The 23969-nt window shown below is 40.1% G+C and overlaps 1 protein-coding gene across 1 annotated transcript in view; it reads right to left on the reverse strand.

The window, feature by feature from the left end:
- FBP2 (fructose-bisphosphatase 2) overlaps positions 1-11931 on the reverse strand; it is a 56186-nt gene extending 44255 nt beyond the window's left edge. Inside the window, exons 1-3 of the mRNA XM_028531513.2 lie at positions 11661-11931; positions 7452-7614; positions 5233-5325 (exon numbers count right to left, since the gene is read on the reverse strand). Of these exons, the coding sequence (XP_028387314.1) occupies positions 5233-5325; positions 7452-7614; positions 11661-11830 (426 nt within the window). The 5' untranslated portion in view covers positions 11831-11931. The remainder of the gene's footprint in view (positions 1-5232; positions 5326-7451; positions 7615-11660) is intronic.
- Between the last annotated feature and the right edge of the window lie 12038 nt (positions 11932-23969).

Genomic DNA, 23969 nt, shown 5'->3' on the forward strand with positions numbered 1-23969 from the left:
AGGGTGGGGCAACCCAGGTGTTGCGTGTGGCTCTCTATGTGGAGGAGTGGTCTGAGAGGGAACAATGCCACTCACTCAGCTCTCAGCAGGCTTTCAGTCCCTTCCTCCTCTTCCTATAAGCAAATTGAGCCCTTCTGGTGCTGATTCCCAAGTGGGTGGGTTTGTGTATGTTCTAGAACCCTGTGGGTATCTCCAACAAACCCTCCTGTGAGGCTGGGAGTTTCTCCCACTGCAGCAACCCCCACAGGTTTCTTCAGTCACAGGATTTGAGGCTTTATTTCCCCACACTGGAATGCTCAGTTGCTGAGCTGTCTCACTCCCCAGTTGTTCCTCCTGGTTTATCTGCATGCAAATGTGGACTGCCCACTCCACCAGTTGCCACCTTGCCCGCCCTGGTCCTCTAGCCACTGCCTTGTCACAGGTCCTTTCCATCCCAGCTGTTTGTCTCCACCCCTCCTATTGGTTTGGATGAATGTTTCTTCATTAACTCCTTTGTTGTCAGACTTCCATACAGTTTGATTTCTGGCAGGTCTGGTTATTTTTTGTTTTTAAATTTGTTGTTTTCCTTCCTTTGGTTGTGTGAGGTAGCAAAGTGTATATACCTATGCCTCCATCTTGTCTGGAAGTCACCTTTCCACTCTCTTAACCTTTTCTTTTGATGAACAAAAATTCTTAAGTCCAGTTCATTAGCCTTTGCTTTCATGGCTAGTGATTTTTTTATCCTATTTAAGAAATCTAATTTCTCCAATGGCATGAAGATATTCTCCTGTTTTTTCCTAAGAGTTTTACATTTTACAATTAAGTCTCTGATATTTCTTTAATGAATCTTTGTATGTGGTACAAGGTAGGGCTCAAGTTAATTTTTTTCTCATACATATATACAGTTGGAATGGCATCATTTATTGAAAATATCATCCTGTACAAATTGAACTTCAGTGTTATCTTTTCATAAGTCATGTGGCCATACATGTGTGGGTTTATTTCTGGACTCTCTTTTGTGTATCATTTGTCTGTCTACCCTTATGTCAACAAAAGAGTAGAATTTAGGGGAAAAGTTAACCATGATACAGAGGAAAGAGGTCCCCTGACTCTGTAAGGGTGTTAAAACACACACCCTTAGCTAATCAGCTTAAAATGCCCACTCTTCCCGTCAGGACAACTCCAGCATTAGTATTCTCCTTAGCACTCTGGTTTTGTTTCCTGTGATTCTGGTTCTTGACCCTTATCTTGTGTTTATTGCTTGTTCATTTCAATGAGCTCTGCTATGCATGTAAAGGCATGGATGATATATTTTATTCAGCACTTATGGATGTTTTGTAGCAAGAGAGTTTTCATTTTACATAATTCTTGGCTTTGCTGGAAACAGAAAACGTCAATTTCAAGAAAAAAGGTAATTACATGGCAGAGGGCTGAAAACAGTATGTGATGTCCTATTTGGTGTTCAGCATTTCTCCTTAGAGAAAAAGGGAAGAGGATAACTCTGACAATACTCTGGCTATCCTGAAACTTCTATCTTGGTGCTTATCAGAGAATCCCAGAAGCCCTTGTCAGAAATGTGCATCACCCTGGTGCTGACAGATTTCTAAGATGCTGTGACAGCCCCATGCAATCTCTAAAGCAAGCTGCTCTCTTACTACGCATTGCTGAAGCCTCACAAAATTGTCTGTTCATTTCTTGTTTTCATAATTTCCATCTTAAAAAGATTTATTATTTTCTTAAATTTTCTCCTCTTCTTTAGAAATACTTTCAGAGATAGTCTATGGTTATTTGGACTAGCCTTCAAAGCCTATACTTAACTTTAAGACAAAATGTCTGTGTTCAAAATCATCTAAATTCAAGTGTGAATATCCTATAATATGTATAATAATATTCCACCTTTTTTTAAATACTGTATATCTTTAGAACAGTTTTAGAGTCACAGAAAAATTTAGATGAAGATACAGAGGTATCCCATATACTCCCCTGCCCCTGCACATGCACAGCTTTCCTCATTATTTCTCTTTGTTTTTAAAACAGTTGGCCTTAAGAAGCTATTAAGACACCATACATAAGATAAGACTTTAATGTTCAAAATATAAAAAGAACTCATATAACTCAGTAGCAAAAAACCCAATATGATTAAAAAATGGACAAAGGAATTGTATAGACATTTTCCAAAGAAGATATATAAAGCACTAACAAGTAAATGAAAAGATGCTCAAAATACCAATTATCAGTGAAATGTAAATCAAAACCACAATGAAATATCATCTCATATTTGTTAGAATGGATATCATCAACAAGACAAGAGATAGCGAGTGTTGGCAAGGATGTGGAGAAAAGGAAATCTTTGTGCACCATTGATGGGAATGTAAGTTGGTACAGTCACTATGGAAATAGTATGGAGGTTCTTCAAAAAAATTAAAAATAGAATTATTATATAATCTAGCAATTCCCCTTCTGGGTATTTATCTAAAGGAAATTAAATCACTATCATGAAGATATATCTGCACCCCCATGTTCATTGCAGCATTATTCACAGGAGTCAAGATATGGAACAATCTAAGTTTCTATAGATAGATGAATTGACAAAGAAATATGGTGTATATATACAATGGAATGTTATTCAGCCATAAAAAAGAAAGAAAATTCTACCATTTGCAGCAACATGGATGAACCTTGAAGGCATTGTGCTAAGTGAAATAAGTCAGTAAGAGGAAGACAAATACCATATGAACTCACTTACATGTTGATTCTATATATAAAAAAAGAACTCATAAAAACAGATAGCAGGTTGGTGGTTGCCAGAGGCAAGAGATTGGTGGGGGGGGGGGGGGACAAAAGTGAGTAAAGTTGATCAAAAGGTACAAACTTACAGTTATAAGTAAATTCTGAGGATGTAATGTACAGCATGGTGACCATAGTTAATAATGTACTATTGTGTATTTGAAAGTTGCTAATGAGAGTATATCTTAAAAATATTCATCACAAGAAAAAAATTGTGACTATATAAGGTGACAGATGTGAAATAAACTTATTGCGTTTATCATTTCACAATAATACATATACCAAATCATTATGTTATACACCTATACTAATACAATGTGATATGTCAATTATAATTCAATAAAACCAGGGGAGGGAGCTATTAAAAGCTGTGATGGTGAAGTTAAGATGTCCCTTTGAATTCCTGGCCTGACTGATGACTTTAGTCAAGTTAGTTACCTACTCTGTGTTTCCATTTGTTCACTATTTTTAAAAACATCAGTACAATAATATGTGTAGCTGCCTCTGGGGCTGAGGTGAGAACTGACCGAGGAGCACTGTGCTTATAGGTGGGAGAGCAGTGGCTGACTCAGGCTCAGCAGTCAAGAGCAATAACCATAATAAAAACACCAATATTAACTACTTCAAAGACACACTGGTTGTCTTTTTTCACAATCCCATAAATATCACATCAGCTATCTCTTTATTTTTATCTGTAAGTTGTACCTCAAAGGGAGAAGCAAAGCTCTTTTACTCACTTAACTCATTTTTGCTTAAATTTGAAACCTCATCTCACCTTTAACTTTCTCAGATACCACAGAAAATATGTTATATCTTTCTCTCCTAATCCCCCAACCAAAGCCTCCTTGTCTCTCTTCAAGAAAGAAAGAAAAGAAGAGAGAGATGAGAGGGAGAGGGAGAGGGAGAGAGAGAGAGAGAGAGAGAGAGGGAGAGAGAGAGAGAGAGAAGACATACCAACTGGGAAAGCAACATCTTCGTCTAGCCCAAGTCGGTTTGGCTTCCATTTTGTTCTGTAACACAGGAGGAATAGACCACTTATCTGCTCCTTATTTTTCTTCTCAGAAAGAAAGTTTAGGCTAATTCAAACATTCTGCTAAGGTTTGTTTTCTGCTAAGTTTCTGCCCTGAAAGATCAAATTACTCGCCCCCCCCCCCCCCGCTACCTTTTTTGGACAACAATCAGACAAGCAGAATTATCTATTGCATTATCAACATGTAGATAACATGAAGCATACCCAATCCTCCCTCATATTTGTTTGAGCACAAGTAGTTCAGTGGAAATAATGCATACTGTAGAGCCAGAGAGATGGGCCTCAAAAACCAGTCAGAGGGCAAATTACCCAAATGACAAATCCTGGCCTCTTTCTGCCCTAAAGCGGCAAGGGCCTTTCTGACTGGAGCAAGGCCTGATCCTCAAGTTGAGGAAGAGTGTGGATTATGTGTTTGGTCGTGAAGTTCCTGAATAGTCACAAACCAACCCACATGATCCTGTGTATATTGTTAGGTATGTGGGATAAATGGAATGGCCCCAAAGATGTCCTAATTCCCAGAATCTGTGACTATCTTGCATTACATGGCAAGAGGGACTTGGCTAATATAACTAGTTACCTATTTAAGAGAGGCGGTTTATTCTGGATTATTCAGTGAGCCCAAATCTAGTGAGGTGGACAAACACTTGGAAGCAGATAACTCTTTATGTGGCTTGAGGCAAAGCAATGAGGCAAAGTGGGGGTGTCAAAGAGACTGTACATGTGAAAAAGACTTATTTTGCCTTTGCTGGACTTAATATAGCAGTCACAAGCCAGAGAATGCAGGAAGCCTCTAGAAACTGAGAATGACCCCCAGTGTCAGCCAACCAGGAAACAAGGACTTCCATCCTACAACAGACTAGAACTGAAATCTGCCAACAACCTAAATAAGCCTGGAAGTTAATTCTACACACATAGCACCACCTCTCAATAGGTGGCAAGGCTGGCTGACACCCAGATTTTGGTCTTAAGAGACTCTGAGCAGAGAACCTAGCCACTCCTGCCAGACTTCTGACCTATAGAACTAAATCATCAGTGGATATCATTTTCAGCTCTAAATGTGTGGAAATTGTTATGGCAGTGATAGAAAGGTAATGCAGCCAGATCTGAGATCCATAAAGAAGAAACAGATGCCACCTGGACCTTATACCATGTCTGACATTTTGTCTCATCCAGGTTCTCAATACAATGCCCCATCTGTCCTCTCACTTTACCTTCCCATGAATGCAGTGAAGAGGGCAGAGGGAAATTTATCAATTCACTTCCTCCAGCAAGGAGTCTGAGGCAAAGTGAGATTCACAATTTGCCTATGGTGGCCTGCCTGCTTAGTGGGAAGATAGAGGTTAGAACTCCAGACTTGTGGCTCCCAGGCCAGGAACTTTCTCCAAAATCTCTGGTTTTGGAGAAACAAAGCATTAGAAATCAGATTGTCTACTCACTTTTCTGTAGATGGCAAATATGGTTCCAATGGAGGCCAGGCAGTCGATGTTGGAAGATCCATCCAGTGGGTCAAAGCAGACCACATATTTCCCCTAAATGCACAGAAGGAAGACCCACTTCAGATCAACACAGTCTATGTAACTGTGAGGAGCAGACAATGCAACACCAAAAAGTGACTGAGGAAAAAGGGATATTCTTATTTTAAAAGTACGATTACTTAAGGAGGGTGAAGTGTATCAGCATATATGAATTGCGCAGGTCAGGGCCTATCTGCTAACAACAGATTATTTATGGCTATAGAGGGCAATGGACCTCACTCCACCTCCAAAAAGCTTTCCTTCTACCTCCTCTGGCTCCACCATCCCCTCCTACTTGGGTCCATGGGCACTTAGAGCTGCTGAGGGGGTGAAAAGTAACAAGGTCTGAAAAGGGCATTTTGTAGGGAAGAGGTGGGAAAACTGAAGATAAACTCAGACTCACTCCACCCACATTCATAGTAATGTCAGTTGTGGACTTATTGATAATTCTTTCTGACCCTTTTCCTAGATAGGCTTTTTTTTCTCATTTTGGAGCATTCTGAAAAAAAAAAAAAGAAAATTTCAGAGCAATATCCCAGGGCCTTTGGGTCCATCCTATTAAGACAGCTAGTATATATAAATAGCTGATATGCATAGATAAAATAAAAATAATCTTCTGCATTTTGCTGTATCCAACCCACATGTCTGACATGAAGACAAGAAGACAGAGCAGGTGCCCCCACATTGCTGTGGGTTGGCTGTCACAGACAACTCCAGCCAACACTTCATGGGGAGAAATCACCAGATACTTTTATGGGCCTCCTTTATGCAAGGCCCTATGAAAGCCTTAGTAATAGGGATTGGAGTATCCTAGCTAATTAAATATGGTAAAAAAAAAAAACCTTGAAGTAAAATGGGAGTCGCTTCTACTGTCACTAAAATTACTTTTCCCTAGATTAAGTTGAATTTTATTTACTTTTTCATCACTGTGTTCAACTGGGGTGGGCAAGGATGGGAGGGAAAGGGCACAAATGAGTGGGGTAACTCATAAACTTGGATATTTCCCATTCTCCTTGCTGATAATCCAACTTAGCCTGTCATTTCATTCATGTATTCATTCAACAGATTTGTTGGGCATCTAGCATATGTTGGAAAGTGTTTAAGAAATTTATATGGGAGTGGGCATGGAGTATTCAAGAACTAGCATGAAGACCTGTGTAGCTCAGGCCAGCTGGGAAAGAAAATGGTAGATCATATTGGAGAGAGACTTAAGGGTCATATCAGTGGAAATTGAAAGTTGAAAAGAATAGGTATGATTTAGCTTCAGTTATGTGAGGCAAGAGGAGTAAAGTGCTTTGCACAGTCCCTGACATATAGTAGGTGCTTAGTAAATTTGGCTTTACCTTTCCCGTACTACCAGTTAATCATAGAGAAATGGCACTTTGTCTCCAACATCCAAAATATAAATCAAGGGACAATAGTCCCAGTATGTATTTTATATTACTGTATAAGCAGAAGAACATGACTGAATGTTTCGGCCACCAAAAAAAACCTCTTTCTTTAGTAAACTGTTCACAAAACCAGAGTGAATATGGACCCTCCCAGCCATGCCCTGCACTAACCAAGTTGACTATTGTACTAATGGAAGAGAGCCACCATCTTTATGTTTTCTTTTCTGTATTAGTCTGACAATGTGTTGGGAATATAGAAACCTCTGCTGAAACCATGTTCTCCTTGAGAGGAAGTGTGTGGGGGTGTGGGTTGTGAATAGAAGTGGGGAGGGAAAAAGTAAGAGGCTATATAGTACGACTCTTCCCAGGAACTCAACTCTTTACTGAACTTACTGCTTTTCAAGTTTCCCCAAAATGCCAGCACTTGTTCCAGACCGGCAAGTTAGAAAATCCAAGTACCCTACTCACTGAGGTATTTTGGTAAATCAGTCTGATTTATTTCCTGAATGAATCACTGCCCTGCTAGCTATGGAGTTTTGTTGTTTTGTTTTGTTTTGTTTTGTTTTGTTTTGTTTTTACCAGGCAGCGTAAGACTTCTAAGTAAAGAAGTATGCATTTGTCTCTGGAAAACAAAATTAAGCAGTGGAGGAAAATCACAGAAACAAAAGAAATGCAAGGCAACAGTCTTCTCAACTCAGTATCACCATCTAGTGGTGATGACCGGAACTGCACCCAGCCTCCCTTACGCACCCTCTTGTCCTTGGCGGTGATAATCGCCTCTTTATTTTCTTCTGAGACCAGTACACAGGTGCTGTAGGAGGACTGGAGCATGTTGATTACCAGGGAATTGGATAACACGTCCAGTTTCTTCACCTCATCCCCCGTCACGTTCACGCTTCCCGCAATCCCATACCTAAGAAGATAAAAAAAAAAAAAATGTTTTCAGTGATATCACTAGACATCACCAAAAGATCCTGAACTCCAACAAATAAGTCCAGACACTAACACACCACCAGCGTATCTCCTTTCCCTTCATGGCTCCTGAGTCTCTAAGTTATAATCACAGACCAAGTATGTCCTGTCCCAGAGCAGTGATTCTCATCCTTGCTTCTTTTACACCTCCGGGATATTATCCTAGTCCGCTATTCTCCCAACGTGCTAACCAGAATTCAGTCTTACTATTGTAAATTACAAACCTGCCTGAAGCACAGTGCTATGATTAATGACTCCAAAAAAAAATAAAGAACCGAGACTTTCCAGCCCTAGAGTTTCAATATTTGCTGTTCATCCTCAAATAGTGGCCTGCTTGGCTGAATTAAAAATTGCCCTGCTTTAGGGTGGTGTTACTTGAATAAAAAGGAAATTTGGAGACAGACTTAACTAATTTAATATAGTTTTTCACTCCCTTTTCAAGCAACATCAGAAAGAGCATTACTATAAAGTTCTATCTAGAGTCTTTGTGTTTTAGAGCATTAATATGCACAGGTTTCACACCTTCCATCCTGATAGAAGATCACTTATCCACCCAGTGCTCCCAAGTCCCCACAATAGGAGGGGACCACACAGGATCCACTGTCAATACCTGTTTCTACACCAGCACTGTCTCAGCTTCCAGACTCATCCACCCACTGGGCACACATCTGCCTTAGGATCAACCCCTGGGTTTACTGCCCCCCCCCATGCTCTTCTCTCCAAGAACCACATGACCACCACCCACTTAAGCCTTCTGCAGTCCAACAGCTGCAAAGGTCCTGTGGCCACTGACATCCAGCAAGCTGCTCCTCTCCTTTTTATCTTCACACATGGCTTTCTCCCCACAGAAATACTCCCTGCACACCATCAGCTTTTCCCTACTGGGCCCCCTAACCCACTCTGGAAGCTTCCCTGGTCCCTCTTCATGTTCCCACCACACACCAGGCACAGCCCTGCTATCCCATCCACATTGGCTCACAATGTGTTCATGGGAATGTTTCTTCTGCCAGGTTATCTGCCCACTGAGGCAAGAAGTGGAGCTACTATATTTATTTCCATAGTATCCAGAGACATAGGAGGCGCTTAATATATGTTCATTGAATGACAAAAAAGAGGGAGAGTGGAACAGTAATCTTCTCCCTTTTTAACACCTTATTTGTTGAAGGAATCCTCAGGTGGTCTAACAGGTGGCCCAGGTTGAGAACCTCAGATTTACGCTCAGGGGGAACAAGTCATTTCCCACTCTCTTCCCTGACTGACAGCCTCTTCCCTCCCCCACAGCCCTGCTCCATGACTTGGTGTCTGCTGAGATGTGATGTACTGAGGCAGCTGCCTTGTAAAACAATACTGGTAGCCTGGCCCCAAAGAGTGTAGTTTCTGGTTCAAAACCAAAGCAAATAAACAAACAATAGCAACAACAAAGCTGGGTTATTTTGCATTGGAGTTTAAAGGCACCAAAGCAAATAAACAAATAATAGCAACAACAAAGCTGGGTTATTTTGCATTGGAGTTTAAACCCAACCTCTTGTTTAATGTGGATTCTAGAAGCAGATGCCACTGGAGAATGAAGAACTGGAGTTCCCAAGCCCTGCGGTGGGCAGAGTTGAGAAATAAGTCTATCTTGTGCTTGCAAACTGCCCCCCACCACCCCACAAACCACACCCTTACCTCCCCTTCAACAGGCCCCCTCACCCTCCCTCAAGGTACTGGGCATCCTGCTGTGAAAAATTCACAGCCACACCCAACCTTCCAGAAAGAATGAAGGCACACTCCCAAGGAGGTCTGATTGCCTACCCTCCAAGTTAGAGTATGGGTAAGGGGCATTTTACCCAAGGACAATACCTTCTAGCATTTTAACTACACTAAATAAAGCTTTCCTGACCATTTTCAAGCAAACATTTTGACAATAAAAGCCATGGAGAAGTTTTCAGGGGAGGCATTATAACATTCCCTTCAGCAAAGAGTGGAGGAAGAAGAAGGAAAACATGAAAATTTCGCATCACTTTTAAGTTGCATTAATAGAGAGTGTGCCTAAAAATGTCTTTGCAAAAAGAAGATGCAAAGAGTGAGGGACTTGAGGCTCCCTAACTGGGAAGTGGCAGGTACACATGAAAATCTCATTCTCCTGAGCAGAATTCCCCTGGGACAGAGTGCTACCATTTTGATCTCTGAAAAGCAATACCAGGGGCCTCTTAAAACAATCTCAGCATCTTGCTAGAAAGGATTCCCAACCAATGGGCTTCTCCTGCTGCTAGGGTGTCTTTTAGAGGGGAGACGGGGAAGAAGGCTGTCTGAACCGGCAGAATGTAGAGCCCCTGCCAGACCCAGGGAAATTCAGCTCCCTGAAAAATGTGGAATCCTGACGTCTTGTTTCCACAGGCTGCGCCTGCCACCTTATGGTCAGTCTGTAGCATCGACCGGCCAACTGGCAAATTTCCCTGGAAAAGGGCTTTAAACTGTGGAAATAAAGAGCATTTACTGAACTTTTAGGTTGCCACTGTCGAAATCATCATCACATGGAATTGCTAACACAACAACCCTACAAGTGAGGGACTCTTAGGATCTTCTCCATTTTACAAACTGAGGTCCTAGAGAGAATAGATCATTGCCCTTGATCACATGGAAGGAAAAGTGGAGTCAGACAAGCACTTTAATTATCCAATTCTTGACTGAGTCCACTTCATCTGGACAATGAATTACCATAGAGTCTGTTCCACAGCTGATTGATACAACCCTACCACAGCAACTGCTGCCCAGCCAAGCATCCTACCCAGAGCAGGAGCCCAAAGCACGGGTCAGTAATACTGAGATGTCAGCAGGAAAGAGCACTAAGCAAAACAGGGCCCACATACAGGCAGAGACCAAGTCACTATTTAGTGTCACTCAGCAGGCCTCATCGTCTGGCAGAAACAGGACAGACACAAATGGCTGCACCTCACATTCATGAACGTCCTTAAGTGCAGAGCTGGGCCATTATCTCCAAATGATAGCAGTACACAAAGTGGGAAGAAGCTGATCGTAAGGCATCTTAACCTGGATCCCATTACTGGGTCACAAACCTTGTAGAAATAATTCTGTAATTATCCTGTGATAATTATATCTTGTCATATAATGCTATCACATTTTTATGTTAAAAGCACTAAACTGTTAATAATAAATATTTTAAATATTTGTCTTCGTTATTTCTTCATTTTGGAGTAATAATAATAATAATAATAATAATAAAGTCCTTTAAACTTCTGAAAGGAACTCCACTGGAATTACTGCAATAAAAAGGGAAGCCCAAAGAAGTCTGCCTTTTTTATTACAAACTTAAACTGGACACTTGCCTTGTTGATCAGCAGCCATAGCCTGAACTTGGCCTCCTGTGCTTGTATAAGGCACCAAAGAGAACAAAGCACAGAACAGAACGCTGTGCATTTTGTTCTCCCAGCTTCCTGACCACCAAGTGGAGAAGATAAAAAAACGAGTTCACAGAGGAGAAATTAAAGAGCTGTTTTGTAGGCTGGGGCCTACATTTCTAAATGGTTCCTAGCTCCTAATGTATTGGCAAAGGTCAGGACAATAAAATGCTCCTTCCTGCAAAAGGCATAAAGAGACCTTGCTAGTCTCCTGGCTCTTTCTTTGTTCCAGTGAGAATGAAAATACAAAACTCACCATCATTCAATATGTGTTAATGTAACAAACCATTGAGTTTGTTATCATTATAATATATGGCAACTGGAAAAATTATATATATATATATTTTTCTCTATAGCATGTCTCCATATAGCATGTATTTTGTTCTTTCTTGAAACAATTCAAAGTCCCCTTTATCAAAGCATATGTGACAGAAACTTAAAAGGCAACTTCTGTCCAAGGCACCTAGGCAAAGAGCTTTGACCAGATTTTCTGACAGGTGCCTACAGCTTTGCCCACACCCCACCTGGACCCTATCCCCACGTGTCAGGGCAGCTCTGTGCACCCACACCTGCTCCCGGGACTCACAGGTTGGCCAGGCCCGCCTTGCGCACAGCTGAGGAAATGGCTTTGATGGCTGTCAGCATGGAGTTTAGCAGCTGTGTGAGCTCTCCAGTCCCTTTCGCCTGTCGCCCCTTTTCCATAACATAGCGGGTCAGTGTGACCATGTCCGTTTCGAAGGGGCTTCTGTCTGTCATTGTGGCAGGTAATTTTTCAAATCCTTTTCTCCCTGCAGAAAGTCTTGTTTATCTCTTAAGAGCTGTAGCTCTCTGATATCAGAGCTGGCCCAGGACCTTTAAGGAAAATTACCCAGCTCACGTGATTGAGGTAACTGGGCAAGCCACAAGGATCTCTCTCTGGAACACTCTTCTGAAGGCTGTCAAGGCACAGTGCAAGCTGTAAATAGAACTGGGAAGCCCAGAGACACAGATCTATTTTCTCTTCATGAGCTGCTTTCTTTAAAGATCCTAAGAAGCAACCGTCTAGTAATAAGTGGGAGATGAGAAATGGAGCCACTATGAAATGATCCATAAAATCTTCTTATTCAAGGACTGGAAAGGATTCTTTGCATCTATCTAGTGCAGAATCCAATTCCTCTGCGGTTTATAGAAAGCATATTGGCAGTTATCTTATCTGGGGTATAGGTGACAAGATAAAGTAATGGCAATCCTGGGACCTCTTAGCAAGGAAGGGCTCTTTCATACATGTTGAAAGATGCTTTTTATTCCCCCCCCAAAAAAAAACATGTAGAACTAATAGGTATAATCCATAATAGATAACCAAATCTGGAAGAAATAAATTATATTCCTAGCACAGCACTATGGTTATTTTATCAGTTTCTCTAGATTTGCACTTTTATGACAAAATAATTGTCAGGAAACAGCTTATTGAAAAGGAAACATTGCAGAAGTATATAAAGAAAAAGCAAAAAGTCCTCATCACCAGCCCATTCCCCAACCTGTTCCCTGGAAATAATTGCTGTTACTGCAGGTGGGTGTCTGCATTAATAGCAGGCACTGGTGGGGTCTGCACAAGGTGGTCCAAGCTGTTTCTCTAGGAGACAGACCTGGCTCAGAGTCCCCAGTTAGTTATCTGCTAGTTGTATAAGGCCTCAGTTTCCTCACTTTTAAAATAGGATAATAATAAAACATCTATTTGTCTTATATAGTAGTTGTGAAGATTAAACTGATAAGATGTGCCTGGTACACAATAGGTGCTCAATACTTGTTAGCTATTATTGCCCTTCCAACTTCTTAATGTATATGTAATTATTATGTATACATATATAATTTCATTTTACAAAATAGAAAAAGCACATTGCTCTGCAATTTGATATTTTCCTTTGATAGTTATTTCAATTAGAATATGTTTAGCTGCAAGTAATAGAAAACTTGGAGTGATTTAAATGTGTGGCAATTCATTTTTCTCCTATTTTCTCAAGTTCAGTTGGAGGTGGCTGCTGGCATTCATTTAGCCATTCAAAAGTTCCACTAGGGACCTCTGTCTCTCTTCTGCAATCCTTTGTGCTAACTTTTGCCCCATGCTTGTCATTTCATTGGCACAACATAGCCACCACAGCTATAAACATCTAGCCTATATTGAAGAACTGTACAAGAGAGAAAGGGCAGCTGTAACTACATCAGTTTCCTTTTATTAGAAAAGAGTAGGTAGATACACTGTGCTTCCTCACACAACCAAAAGAAGAACAACAACAAATTTAAAACCTCAAAACAATCAGAACTGACAGAAAATCAAACTGTGTGGAAGTCCAACAATCAAGGAGATAAAGAACAAACATTCCTCCATACCACTAGGAGAGGCAAAGATGGGAAGCTGGGCAGAGAGGTGTTATGGCAAGGCAGCAACTGTCAGACAGGGCCAGGTGACGGCTGGCAGAGCAGGTCCCACATTTGTGTGCAGACAAGCTGGGAGGAACAACTGGGGAGTGGGACCGACTGTGCAACCCAGGGTTCTAGTGCAGGGAATAAAGCCTCAAAACCTGGAAAAATCCTGTGAGGGTTAATGTGGTAGGAGAAATTCCCAGCCTCACAGGAGAGTTCATTGGAGATACCCACAGGGTCCTAGCATATACACAAAACCACCCACCTGGGAATCCACACCAGAAGGGCCCGATTTGCTTGTGGGTAGCAGAGGAAGTGACTGAAAGGCGGCCAAGAACTGAGCAAGTGGCATCTACTCCTTCTCTGACCCCCGCTTCACATACAGCAACACAATGCAGTGCTGTGGGTTGCCCCACCCTGGTGAATACCTAAGGCTCTGCCCCTTACTGTGTAACAGGTGTGCCAAGACAAAAAAAATGGCCCAAATGAAAGAACAGATCAAAGCTTCAGAAAATAATACAATTAAGGGATGAAGAAATAGCCAACCTATCAGATACACAGTTCAAAACACTGGTAATCAGAATGTTCACAGATTTGGTTGAGTATGGTTGCAAAATAGAGGAAAAAGTGAAGGGTACGCAAAGTGAAATAAAGGAAAATGTACATGGAACTAACAGTGAAGGGAAGGAAACCAGGACTCGAATCAATGATTTGGAGCAGAAGGAAGAAACACATTCAACCAGAACAGAATGAAGAAACAAGAATTCAAAAAAATTAGGGGAGGGTTGGGGGGGTGGGCTGGAATGGGAGTAAGTGGGAGAAAACTGTACTTGAACAATGATTAAAATAAAATTTAAAAAAAAGAATTCAAAAAAATGAGGAGAGGCTTAGGAACCTCCAGGACAACTTTAAATGTTCCAACATCTTAATCATATGGGTGCCAGAAGGAGAAGAGGAAGAGCAAGAAATTGGAAACTTATTTGAAAAAAATAATGAAGGAGAACTTCCCCAATCTGGCAAAGCAAATAGACTTCCAGGAAGCCTAGGAAACTCAGAGAGTCCCAAAGAAGTTGGACCCAAGGAAACACACACCAAGGCACATCATAATTACATTACCTAAGATTGATACATGGAGAGAATTTAAAAGCAGCAAGAGAAAAGGAGAGGGTTACCTACAAAAGAGTTCCCATAAGACCATCAGCTGATTTCTTCTAAGAAACCTTACAGGCAAGAAGGGGCTGGAAAGTATTCCAAGTCATGAAAGGCAAGGACCTATATCCAAGATTACTCTATCAGCAAAACTATCATTTAGATGCAAGGGCACATAAAATGCTTCCCAGATAAGGTCAAGTTCAAGGAGTTCATCATCACTAAGTCCTTATTATATGAAATGTTAAAGGAACTTATCTAAGAAAAAGAAGATAAAAAATATGAACTTGTAATATGAACTTGTTTGTTGTCATTGTAAAATGACAACAAACTCACAACTATTAACAACCAAACCTAAAAGAGCAAAAATTTTTTTAAAAACTAAGCAAACAACTAGAACAGGAACAGAACCACAGAAATGGAGATAGCATGGAGGATTATCAGTGGGAGAGTGGGAGGGGGAGAAAAGGGGAAAAGGTACAGGGAATAAGTAGCATAAATGGTAGGTACAAAATAGACAGGGGGAGGTTAAGAATAGCATAGGAAATGTAGAAGCCAAAGAACTTATGTGTATGACCCATGTACATGAACTAAAAGGGTCAGTGGGCAGAATGCAGGTGGAAGGGGGTATGCAGGGCAGAGGGGAATAAAGGGGGGGAATGGGACAACTGTAATAGCATCATGAATAAAATATATTTTAAAAATTTTTAAAAGAAAAGAAAATTTTCCCAGAACACACCCTTGTCCCTATTCTGGTAGACTTCTACTTTGTACAATTGGCCAGATTTGTATCATAGTGTGATCCTTTGTTGCAAGAGCTGAGTGTTGATTCTAGTGTCTAGTGTCTGCCATAGCAAAACATCTGAAAATACGTCCATGTTGGTACACGAAGACTTACTGCATCCCAATGTGTGTGCACAGTTGAGTTGTTTGGGAAATGTTTACTCTTCAGACAATGCTGCAATAAGCTTCCTCATGTTTGTGCTTGGACTTGTGTGAGGGCTTTAGAAAGATACAGCTCGAGAGGGGGAACTGCTATGTCAGAACATTTAAAGTTTCATATCACCAGGATCTATCTGGAAAAAGTCCAGTCATTGTTGATATAACAAAACTGGTTTGTGTGACATCAGTGTAATCTGGCAGCCAAGGAGCATGGACTGGAATGTGCATGTGTGAACAATGATGACTTCACTGCACTAGTCAGTGGGGGTGGTAGATGCCATTGAGTGAGCATGTATACTGTGTGACCATCACATTCAAAATGACTGGGCAAGTAGAGCAACGAATCTGCATCAAATTTTGCATTAAGCTTGAACATTTCTTTGCAGAAATTATTCAAATGATTCAGGAGGCTTTCGGGAACAATGCAATGAGTGCAGCACAAATAAAAGTGTGGCACAAACACTTCAAGGATAGTCAAGAATCTGTTGAAAGTGATCCACATTCTGGAAGGCGTGTAACAGGCAGAACACCTGAGACTGTTGAACGTGTACGGGCTGCAATCAACAAAGATCATCAACTGACTGTGTGAGAACTAGAAGCTGATCTGGGGATTCAAAAAACTACTGTGTTCGAGATTTTGCTGCAGGATCTTGGCATGAACTGTGTTGTGGCAAAATTTGTTCTGCAGCTTCTGCTACCAGAGCAGACGGAACATCATAGTGCAGTTGCTAATGACTTGACTCAAACCACTACCAATGAACCAGATTTCCTCAAGGTCATAACTGGAGATGAATCATCGGCCTACAGCTATGATCTGGAAATGAAGGCCCAGTCGTCCCAATGGAAGTTACCTTGTTCTCCACACCCAAAGAAGGCACAGCAAAGTCTCAGCAAGATCAAGACCATGTTAACTGTATTTTTGATTGGGAAGGAGTTGTCCATCATGAGTACACCCCCTCAGGCCAAACAATTAATAAGGAGTACTACCTTATGTTCTTGTAGGCTGAGGGATTCAATATGATGAGAATAGCTGCAGCTATGGGCAATTGGTGATTGGCCGCTTCATCACACAATGCACCCGCTCATGCATCATGTCTCATGAGATTTTTTGTGAAATACCAAATCACCCAGGTGACTCAGTGCCTCCACACCCAGATTTGGTGCCCTGTGACTTCTAGCTTTTCCCAAAACTAAAATCACCTTTGAAAGAGAAGAGTTTTCAAACTGTCAATGAGATTCAGGAAAATACAAAGGGGCAGCTGATGATGATTCCAACAAAGGGTTTTGCAGAGTGTTTTGAATAGTGGAAGAGATGCTCGGAGAACTGTGTGAGGTCCCAAGGTGCCTACTTTGAAAGGGACTCATTGTCCTATGTACAATGTTTCTTGTATCTTCTTCAATAAATGTCTGTTTTTCATAGCACATGGCTGGATACTTTCTAGAAAGACCTCATAAACCAGAAAACTCTCTTTTTCCCCTCCCCTAGAGATTCAGGGAATTTTGATTACTGTAGAATGGAACTTTCTTTGATCCTGATGAGTCATATTGCCACTAACAAATAACTAAGTTTTGTCTTTCACATAAGCAATCGACTATGATTCTTCAGACATAATTACAGAATGAGCTAGCAATTAGTTCTGAGCCAGTAAATGACTGCCAGATGAAGAGAGTGGCCTGATGTGTTTGTTTTAAGGTTCCCTTTGAAATCTAACATCATCATCTGATGAAGGGTTTCCTGCATGATTGGCACAAATCAATATCACCCCAAATGGATGTCACATCTTCCTTAGATATGAACATGTACATCCACACAAAAACCCAGTCACAAATATTTATAGCAGCTCTATTTATACTTGTCAGAAACTGCAGGCACACAAATGCTCTTCAAGGGTGAATGGATAAACCATTGTAGATCTGTAAAATAGAATACTACTCAGCAATGAAAAGGAACAAGCTATTGTTACATGTAGCACTGGGATGAATCTCAAAGGTACTGTGCTAGTGAAAGAAGCCAGCCTCAAAAGACTATATGCTATATGATTCCATTTGTATGATATTCTCAAGAAAACAAAATTGTAAATACAGAACAAGTCCATGGTTGCCAGGGTGTAAGAGTGAAGGGAGGACACAGAGAACAGGAGTATTTTGCCCAGTGGAACTGTTCTATATCTTGGTTATAGTGATGGTAACTTCAATCTATGTGTTCTGGAATCTATGTGTTAAAATTCATAGAGCTGTACATTTTTTAAAAGTCACTTTATGGTAAAGCAAAATTCAAGTGGATCACAGGTAGTCTGCAAACTGTGTTGGCCCATTACCAGGTAGGTAAAAATGTTCAAAATATTTAAAAATTTCCATAGCACTTTCATATATTTTTTATTCTGATCATATATATTAAAATATAATTTAAATTTAATAGTAAAATGTAATTTAATTTTAAATGACATTACAATCTAACACTAAACAATCAGGACCTATACTTGTATTTTATAACTATTTTTAATTTCATTTTTCCAGTAACTTTTTTTACCATTTTAACCATTTTTAAGTGTATAGTACAGTGGCATTAAGTACATTTGCATTATTTTGCAACCACCATACATCTCCAGAACTTTTTTATCTTCCCAATAAAACACTGTGCCCAGTAAAAAATAATTCCCACTCAGTCCTTAGCCCCTGGTAATCACCATTCTACTTTCTGTCTTTATAAATTTAACAATTCTAGGTAATTTGTATAAGCAGAATTATGTAATATTTGTCTTTTTGTGACTGGCTTATTTCACTTAGCATAATGTCTTCAATGTTTATCCACATTGTAGCAGCTGTCTGAGTTTCCTTCCTTTTTAAGACTGAGTAATATTCCATTATATTAATAGACCACATTTTGCTTATCCATTCATCAGTGGGCATTTAGGTTGCTTCTACCTTTTGGCTATTGTGAATAATGCTGCTATGAACATGGTTGGAGAAATATCTCTTTGAGTCCCTGCTTTCATTTCTTTTCATACCCAAAAATAGAATTGCTAGCTCATATGGTAATTCTATATTTAATTTTTTTGAGAAACCACTGTACCTCTTTCTACAGAAGCTGCACCATTTGTACTCCCACCAGTAGTGCACAAGAGTTCTAATGTCCCCAGAACCTCACCAACTATTGTTATTTTCTGTTTTTTGATAAGAGCTATTCTGATGAGTTCAATAAAATTATATCTCATTGTGGCTTTGATTGGCATTTCCCTAATAATTAGTGATGTTGTACATCTTTTCATGTATTCAGTGACCTTTCCAGTAATTCTTTTAATTATGTTTTATAAAAGTATTTGTTCACAACAGATTGGAAGTGAAACTAACAAACCAGTGGTTTAAAACAACTGCAGGGAGAAGCACTAGTGCCCAGCACACTGTGGGTGTGAAGAATGAGTAAAAGACTGGATAACTTAGGCATTAGGAGGAAGAAGTATTCATCAGAGTCATTTATAAGGAGTCAACTGCTCTCCCATAAAAGGAGCCAAGGAAGGGTCTGCTGTTTCTGCTACCATCTAGCCCAAGCTGACAGATGACTACACAATCATCCTTCTTGCAGCTACATTTAAATGTTATTAGTTCAAGTTACCCAGTGATCTAAAATTGCAGCTAATGACCTTTCAGTAAATGCCAAAGTTCTTTCAGGGCACACAACGGGATGGAAACTAGTAGAGCAGCTGTGGTGAAAGCTGGAAGGCAGAAGAGCTTCCAGCTCACAGTTGCTTCAATGTTACTGATACACTGGCAACCACAAAGCTATCTATGGCCTTGCTCTGCTTAGTGAAAGGTGCTCAAAAATCTGAGTCTAAGTTAGTAAAAACAAGCAGACTCTCCTGACAGTTGAGGCAATCTCGCTCATGTGTCAGGGCCTTCCATCCAAAGACAAGGACCTGGAAGGTGACTCTGGAGTATAAACAGAGGGACCGTTCTTTGTTAGCAACTCTGCTAATATGTTTTAAACACACTCTCTCATGTAATCCCAGTATCTGTTTGGGGGGGGGGTGTTATTTCTTAGTTTACAATCAGGAAAGGTTTCATTAGAAGAAACAATGTCATCAGGTACAAATGGAAAAAATATTACACAATTATATCAAAATGTTTTTAAAAATCTGCATATTGGCCCCCATTGGACTATAGTACTCACCTCACATTTGAGCAATGAACATAAGATGCCATTTTGCACTGCTTCACATGGGGAATTTGATTTCCTGCAGGTTCCACCTACTTTTCTCATGCTCAGTTTGATGCTTAAGCATCAACTTTGTAGGATAACAGAAAAGAAAGAAAAAAATAAACAATACAATTTTGGGAGCTTCCAGTCAAGATGTAGGCATAGGTAAAAATGGCTCACTTCCTCTCACAACCACATCAAAATTACAACTAAAACATAAAATAAACATCACTCAGAACCATCAGAAACTGAGCTAAATGTAAGCCTGAAACTACAGAATTAAGGAAAGCACATCAGTTCCGGTGGTAAGAGGGACAAAGATGCAGAACAAGCTGGTCATATACCCATATGTAGTAGACAAAAATTCCAGAGGGATATCTTGTGAGCATGGGGTCTCAGCCCCACACCAGGCCCCCCAGCACAAGTTTCCTATGCCAGGGAGATAATTCCCCCTAACTTCTGGCTATAAAAACCAGTGGGCATTGAATTAGTAGAAGAAATTGCTGGATTCCCAAACAATTTCTCTTAAAGAAGCTGCACATGGATATAGTCAGACTTACTCCCTCTGAGCTCCAGCACCAGGTTAGCAGCTAGGTAGGCACCAGTGGGATATTGGGAGGAAATGAAGTGTCAGCATCAAGGTGAGAGCTGGGGGACAGCTTTCTTCCAGACAGAAAGGCAGGCAGAGGCCATTGTCCCATTTTTTAATCCTACCCCCACACCTAGAGCCACAGAACCATCAGGTGGGTGCCGTATGTGGGACTCTGTCAACCTGGCTAACACTATTAGCCCTTCCCTAGAGATATCCTGAAGCTCCACCCCTCTGGGCCCAACCAAGCTGTGATCAGTGGCTTTTCCATATGAATGGTTGGTCTTGGCTCATGCTTCACAACTTCCTAAATACTCTCAAATAAGCAAGAGCCAGCCTCAGTGAGTCCCCAGCCCCTGTACATCTTGCTAAGTGACCTGAGGCCCAGCACTAGCAGCAGCCAGCCTAGGTTCACAGCTTGGCTTCACCTGGGAACCTCCAAGCCCTGCACAAGTAGCAGTCATCTGCAGATCACTTTGTAGTTCCTGCAGGTGGCCTTGGGCAGAACACAGCAAGGGGGCTAATCTTGGCCTGCACCACCCAGGAAACCCCAGAGCCGGCACACCCAGTGGACAGCTACAGACCACACTGGAGCACTATCACCCTCTTCCTGCATAGCTGATCCTCCACAGAGAGCAGATATTGGTGGTCAGTGGTCACAGCCAGTCCTTGCATCTGACTAGCCTGCATAAATCCCTTCCACTGACTGGCCAATAGCAATCAAGTCTCAACTAAAAAAAGAAGATGTACTCAGCCCATATGGAGGATGTACCTCAAACACCCAGTTGGGGTGAAAGGGGAGGCTGTGCCACTGGACTACAGGACACCTACTAACATTAGACCATGCTACCAACACAGGGAGTCATAACAGCACAACTTAATACAAAGAAACAAACACAGGAAGGCTTCCAAAATGAGAAGACAAAGAAACATCGTCCAAATGAAAGAATAAATCAAGAATCCAGCAAGAACTAAACAAAATGGAGATAAGCAATCTATCAGATGTAGAATTCAAAACACTGATTATAAGGATGTTCAAAGAACTTAGTGAGGATCGCAACAGCATAAAACAGTTCTAGTTAGAAATGAAGGGTATACTAATTGAAATAAAAAGAATTTACAGAGAAACAACAGCAGAATGGATGAAGACAAGAATCAAATCAATGATCTGGTACATAAGGAAGCAAAAAAAAAACAATAAGAACAAGAAGGGAAAAGAATAGGAAAAAATGAGGATAGTATAAGGAGTTCTGTGACAGCTCAAGCATTTCAAAATTCACATCATATGGGGTGCCAGAATGATAAGAGAAAGAGCAAGAAATTGGATGCCTATTTGAAAAAAGAATGAAAGAAAACTTTCCTAATTTGGTGAAGGAAATAGACATACAAATCCAGGAAGCACAGAGAGTCCCAAACAAGATGGGTGCAAGAAGGCCCAGGCCAAGACATATCATAATTAAAATGCCAAAGGTTAAAGATAAAGAGAGAATCTTAAGAATAGCCAGAGAAAAGTAGTTAATTACCTACAGGGGAGTGCCCATAAGACTGTCAGCTGATTTCTCAAAAGAAACTTTGCAGGCCAGAAGGGATTGCCAAGAATATTCAAAGTCATGAAAAGCAAAGACCTACAGCCAAGACTGCTCTATCCAGCAAACTATCATTTAGAATCAAAAGACATATAGCTTTCCAAATAAGAAAAAACTAAAATATTTCATCACCAAAACATTATTATATGAAATGTTAAAAGGACTTATTTAAGAAAAAGAATATCAAAACTATGAACAATTAAATGGCAATAAATACTTATCTATAAAAAATTGAATCTAAAAGGTGAACTATGCAGACAAGAAGGACAGAGACAGAATCAAAGATATGGAGAGCATCCTGATGGTTGCCAGATGGGAGGAGATTGTGGGGGAATAGGTGAAGAGGTGAGGGGATTAAGAAGTGCATATAGGTAGTTACAGAATAGCTATGGGGATGTAAAGTACAGTATAGGAACTAGAGTAACCAAAGAATTTATACACATGACCAATGGACATGAAAAAAGGGGTAGGAATTGCTTGAGGGAGTGGGGTTTCTGGGTAAGCAGTGCAAAGGGGGACTAATTGGGATAACTCTAATAGCATAATCAATAAAATATAATTTAAAAAAGAATATAAAGAATACAATTTCTACTTTCCTATAGCATAGTTATATCAAGTCCAGTTTTCAATGTGTAAAAAATATATAAGTAAGTGTTACATTCATTCTTCAAATGCAAAAAAAGTTAAAGCAGGACGGGAACATGTTAAACCTATATTTTAATTTTGTAGTGCCCATTGTGCCTCTTACTTATATTCTCATCCTACTCTGTTTCTTGCTTTTTCATTTTAAGAATATTTTCTTAGAACATTTTAGGTTAACAACAAAATTGAAAAGAGGTATATGGACTGCCCATTTTCTCTGTACCCATAAATGCATATCCTCCCATTATCAATACCATTATATATGTGTGTATGTATGTATATACATATATACATATGTGTGTATATATATACATGTATGTGTGTGTATATAACCAAGGATGGACCTACATTAAAACATCACTATCATCCAAAGTCCATACTTTACATTAGTGTGCACTCTTGGTGTTGTACATTCTATAGGTTTGGACAAATATACAATGACATATGTCTATCTTTATTGTATCATACAAGTTTTTCACTGTCCTAAAAACCCTCTGTGCTCTGCCCATTCATCTCTTCCCTTCCAAACCTTACCCCTGTAAACCACTAACCATTTTATTGTCTTAATAGTTTTGCCTTTTCCAGATGTCATATAGTTGGAATTATATAATATGTAGCCTTTTAAGATTATCTCTTCACTTAGTAATATTCATTTAAGTTTCCTCCCTGTTTTTTTTTATGGCTTGATAGCTTATCTCTTTTTAGCACTTAATACTGGTATTATCCCATTGTCCTGACAACCAACAGTTTATTTGTGTCCTTCACCTACTGAAGAACATCTTGGTTGCTTCAAAGTTTTGACAATTATGAATAGAACTACTATAAACATCCTTCTGCATGGTTTTGTTAGGAGATACATTTTCAGCTTCTTTGGGTAAGTATCAAGGAGTGCAATCACCAGATCATATGGTAAGACTGTACTGAGTTTTGTTAAAAATTGCCAACTGTTCTGTGTTTCAAAGTGGTTGTACCATTTTGCATTCCTAACAGCAATGAATGAGAGTTCCTATTGCTCTAGATTCTCACCAGCATTTATTTGGTTGTGTCAGGGTTTTAGACTCACATCATTCTAATAGGCATGTAGTAGTACCTCAGTGGTGTTTTAATTTGCATTTTTGTGATGACATGACATGGAGGATGTTTTCATATGCTTACTTGCTATCTGTACATCTTCTTGGGTGAGGTGACTGGGAAGGTTGTTGGCCCATTTTTTAAATCAGGTTTGTTTTCTTATTGTTGAATTTTTAAGAGTTCTTTTTGTATTTTGGATTATAGTTCTTTACCAGATGTGTCTTTTGAAAATATTTCTTTCCACCTATGGCTTGTCTTCTCATTCTCTTGATATTGTCTTTCCCAGAGCAGAAGTTTTGAATTTTAATAAAGTTCAGCTTA

The sequence above is a fragment of the Phyllostomus discolor genome, chromosome 3 (genome assembly GCF_004126475.2).
Source record: "Phyllostomus discolor isolate MPI-MPIP mPhyDis1 chromosome 3, mPhyDis1.pri.v3, whole genome shotgun sequence".
In the NCBI taxonomy this organism is placed as follows: domain Eukaryota; kingdom Metazoa; phylum Chordata; class Mammalia; order Chiroptera; family Phyllostomidae; genus Phyllostomus; species Phyllostomus discolor.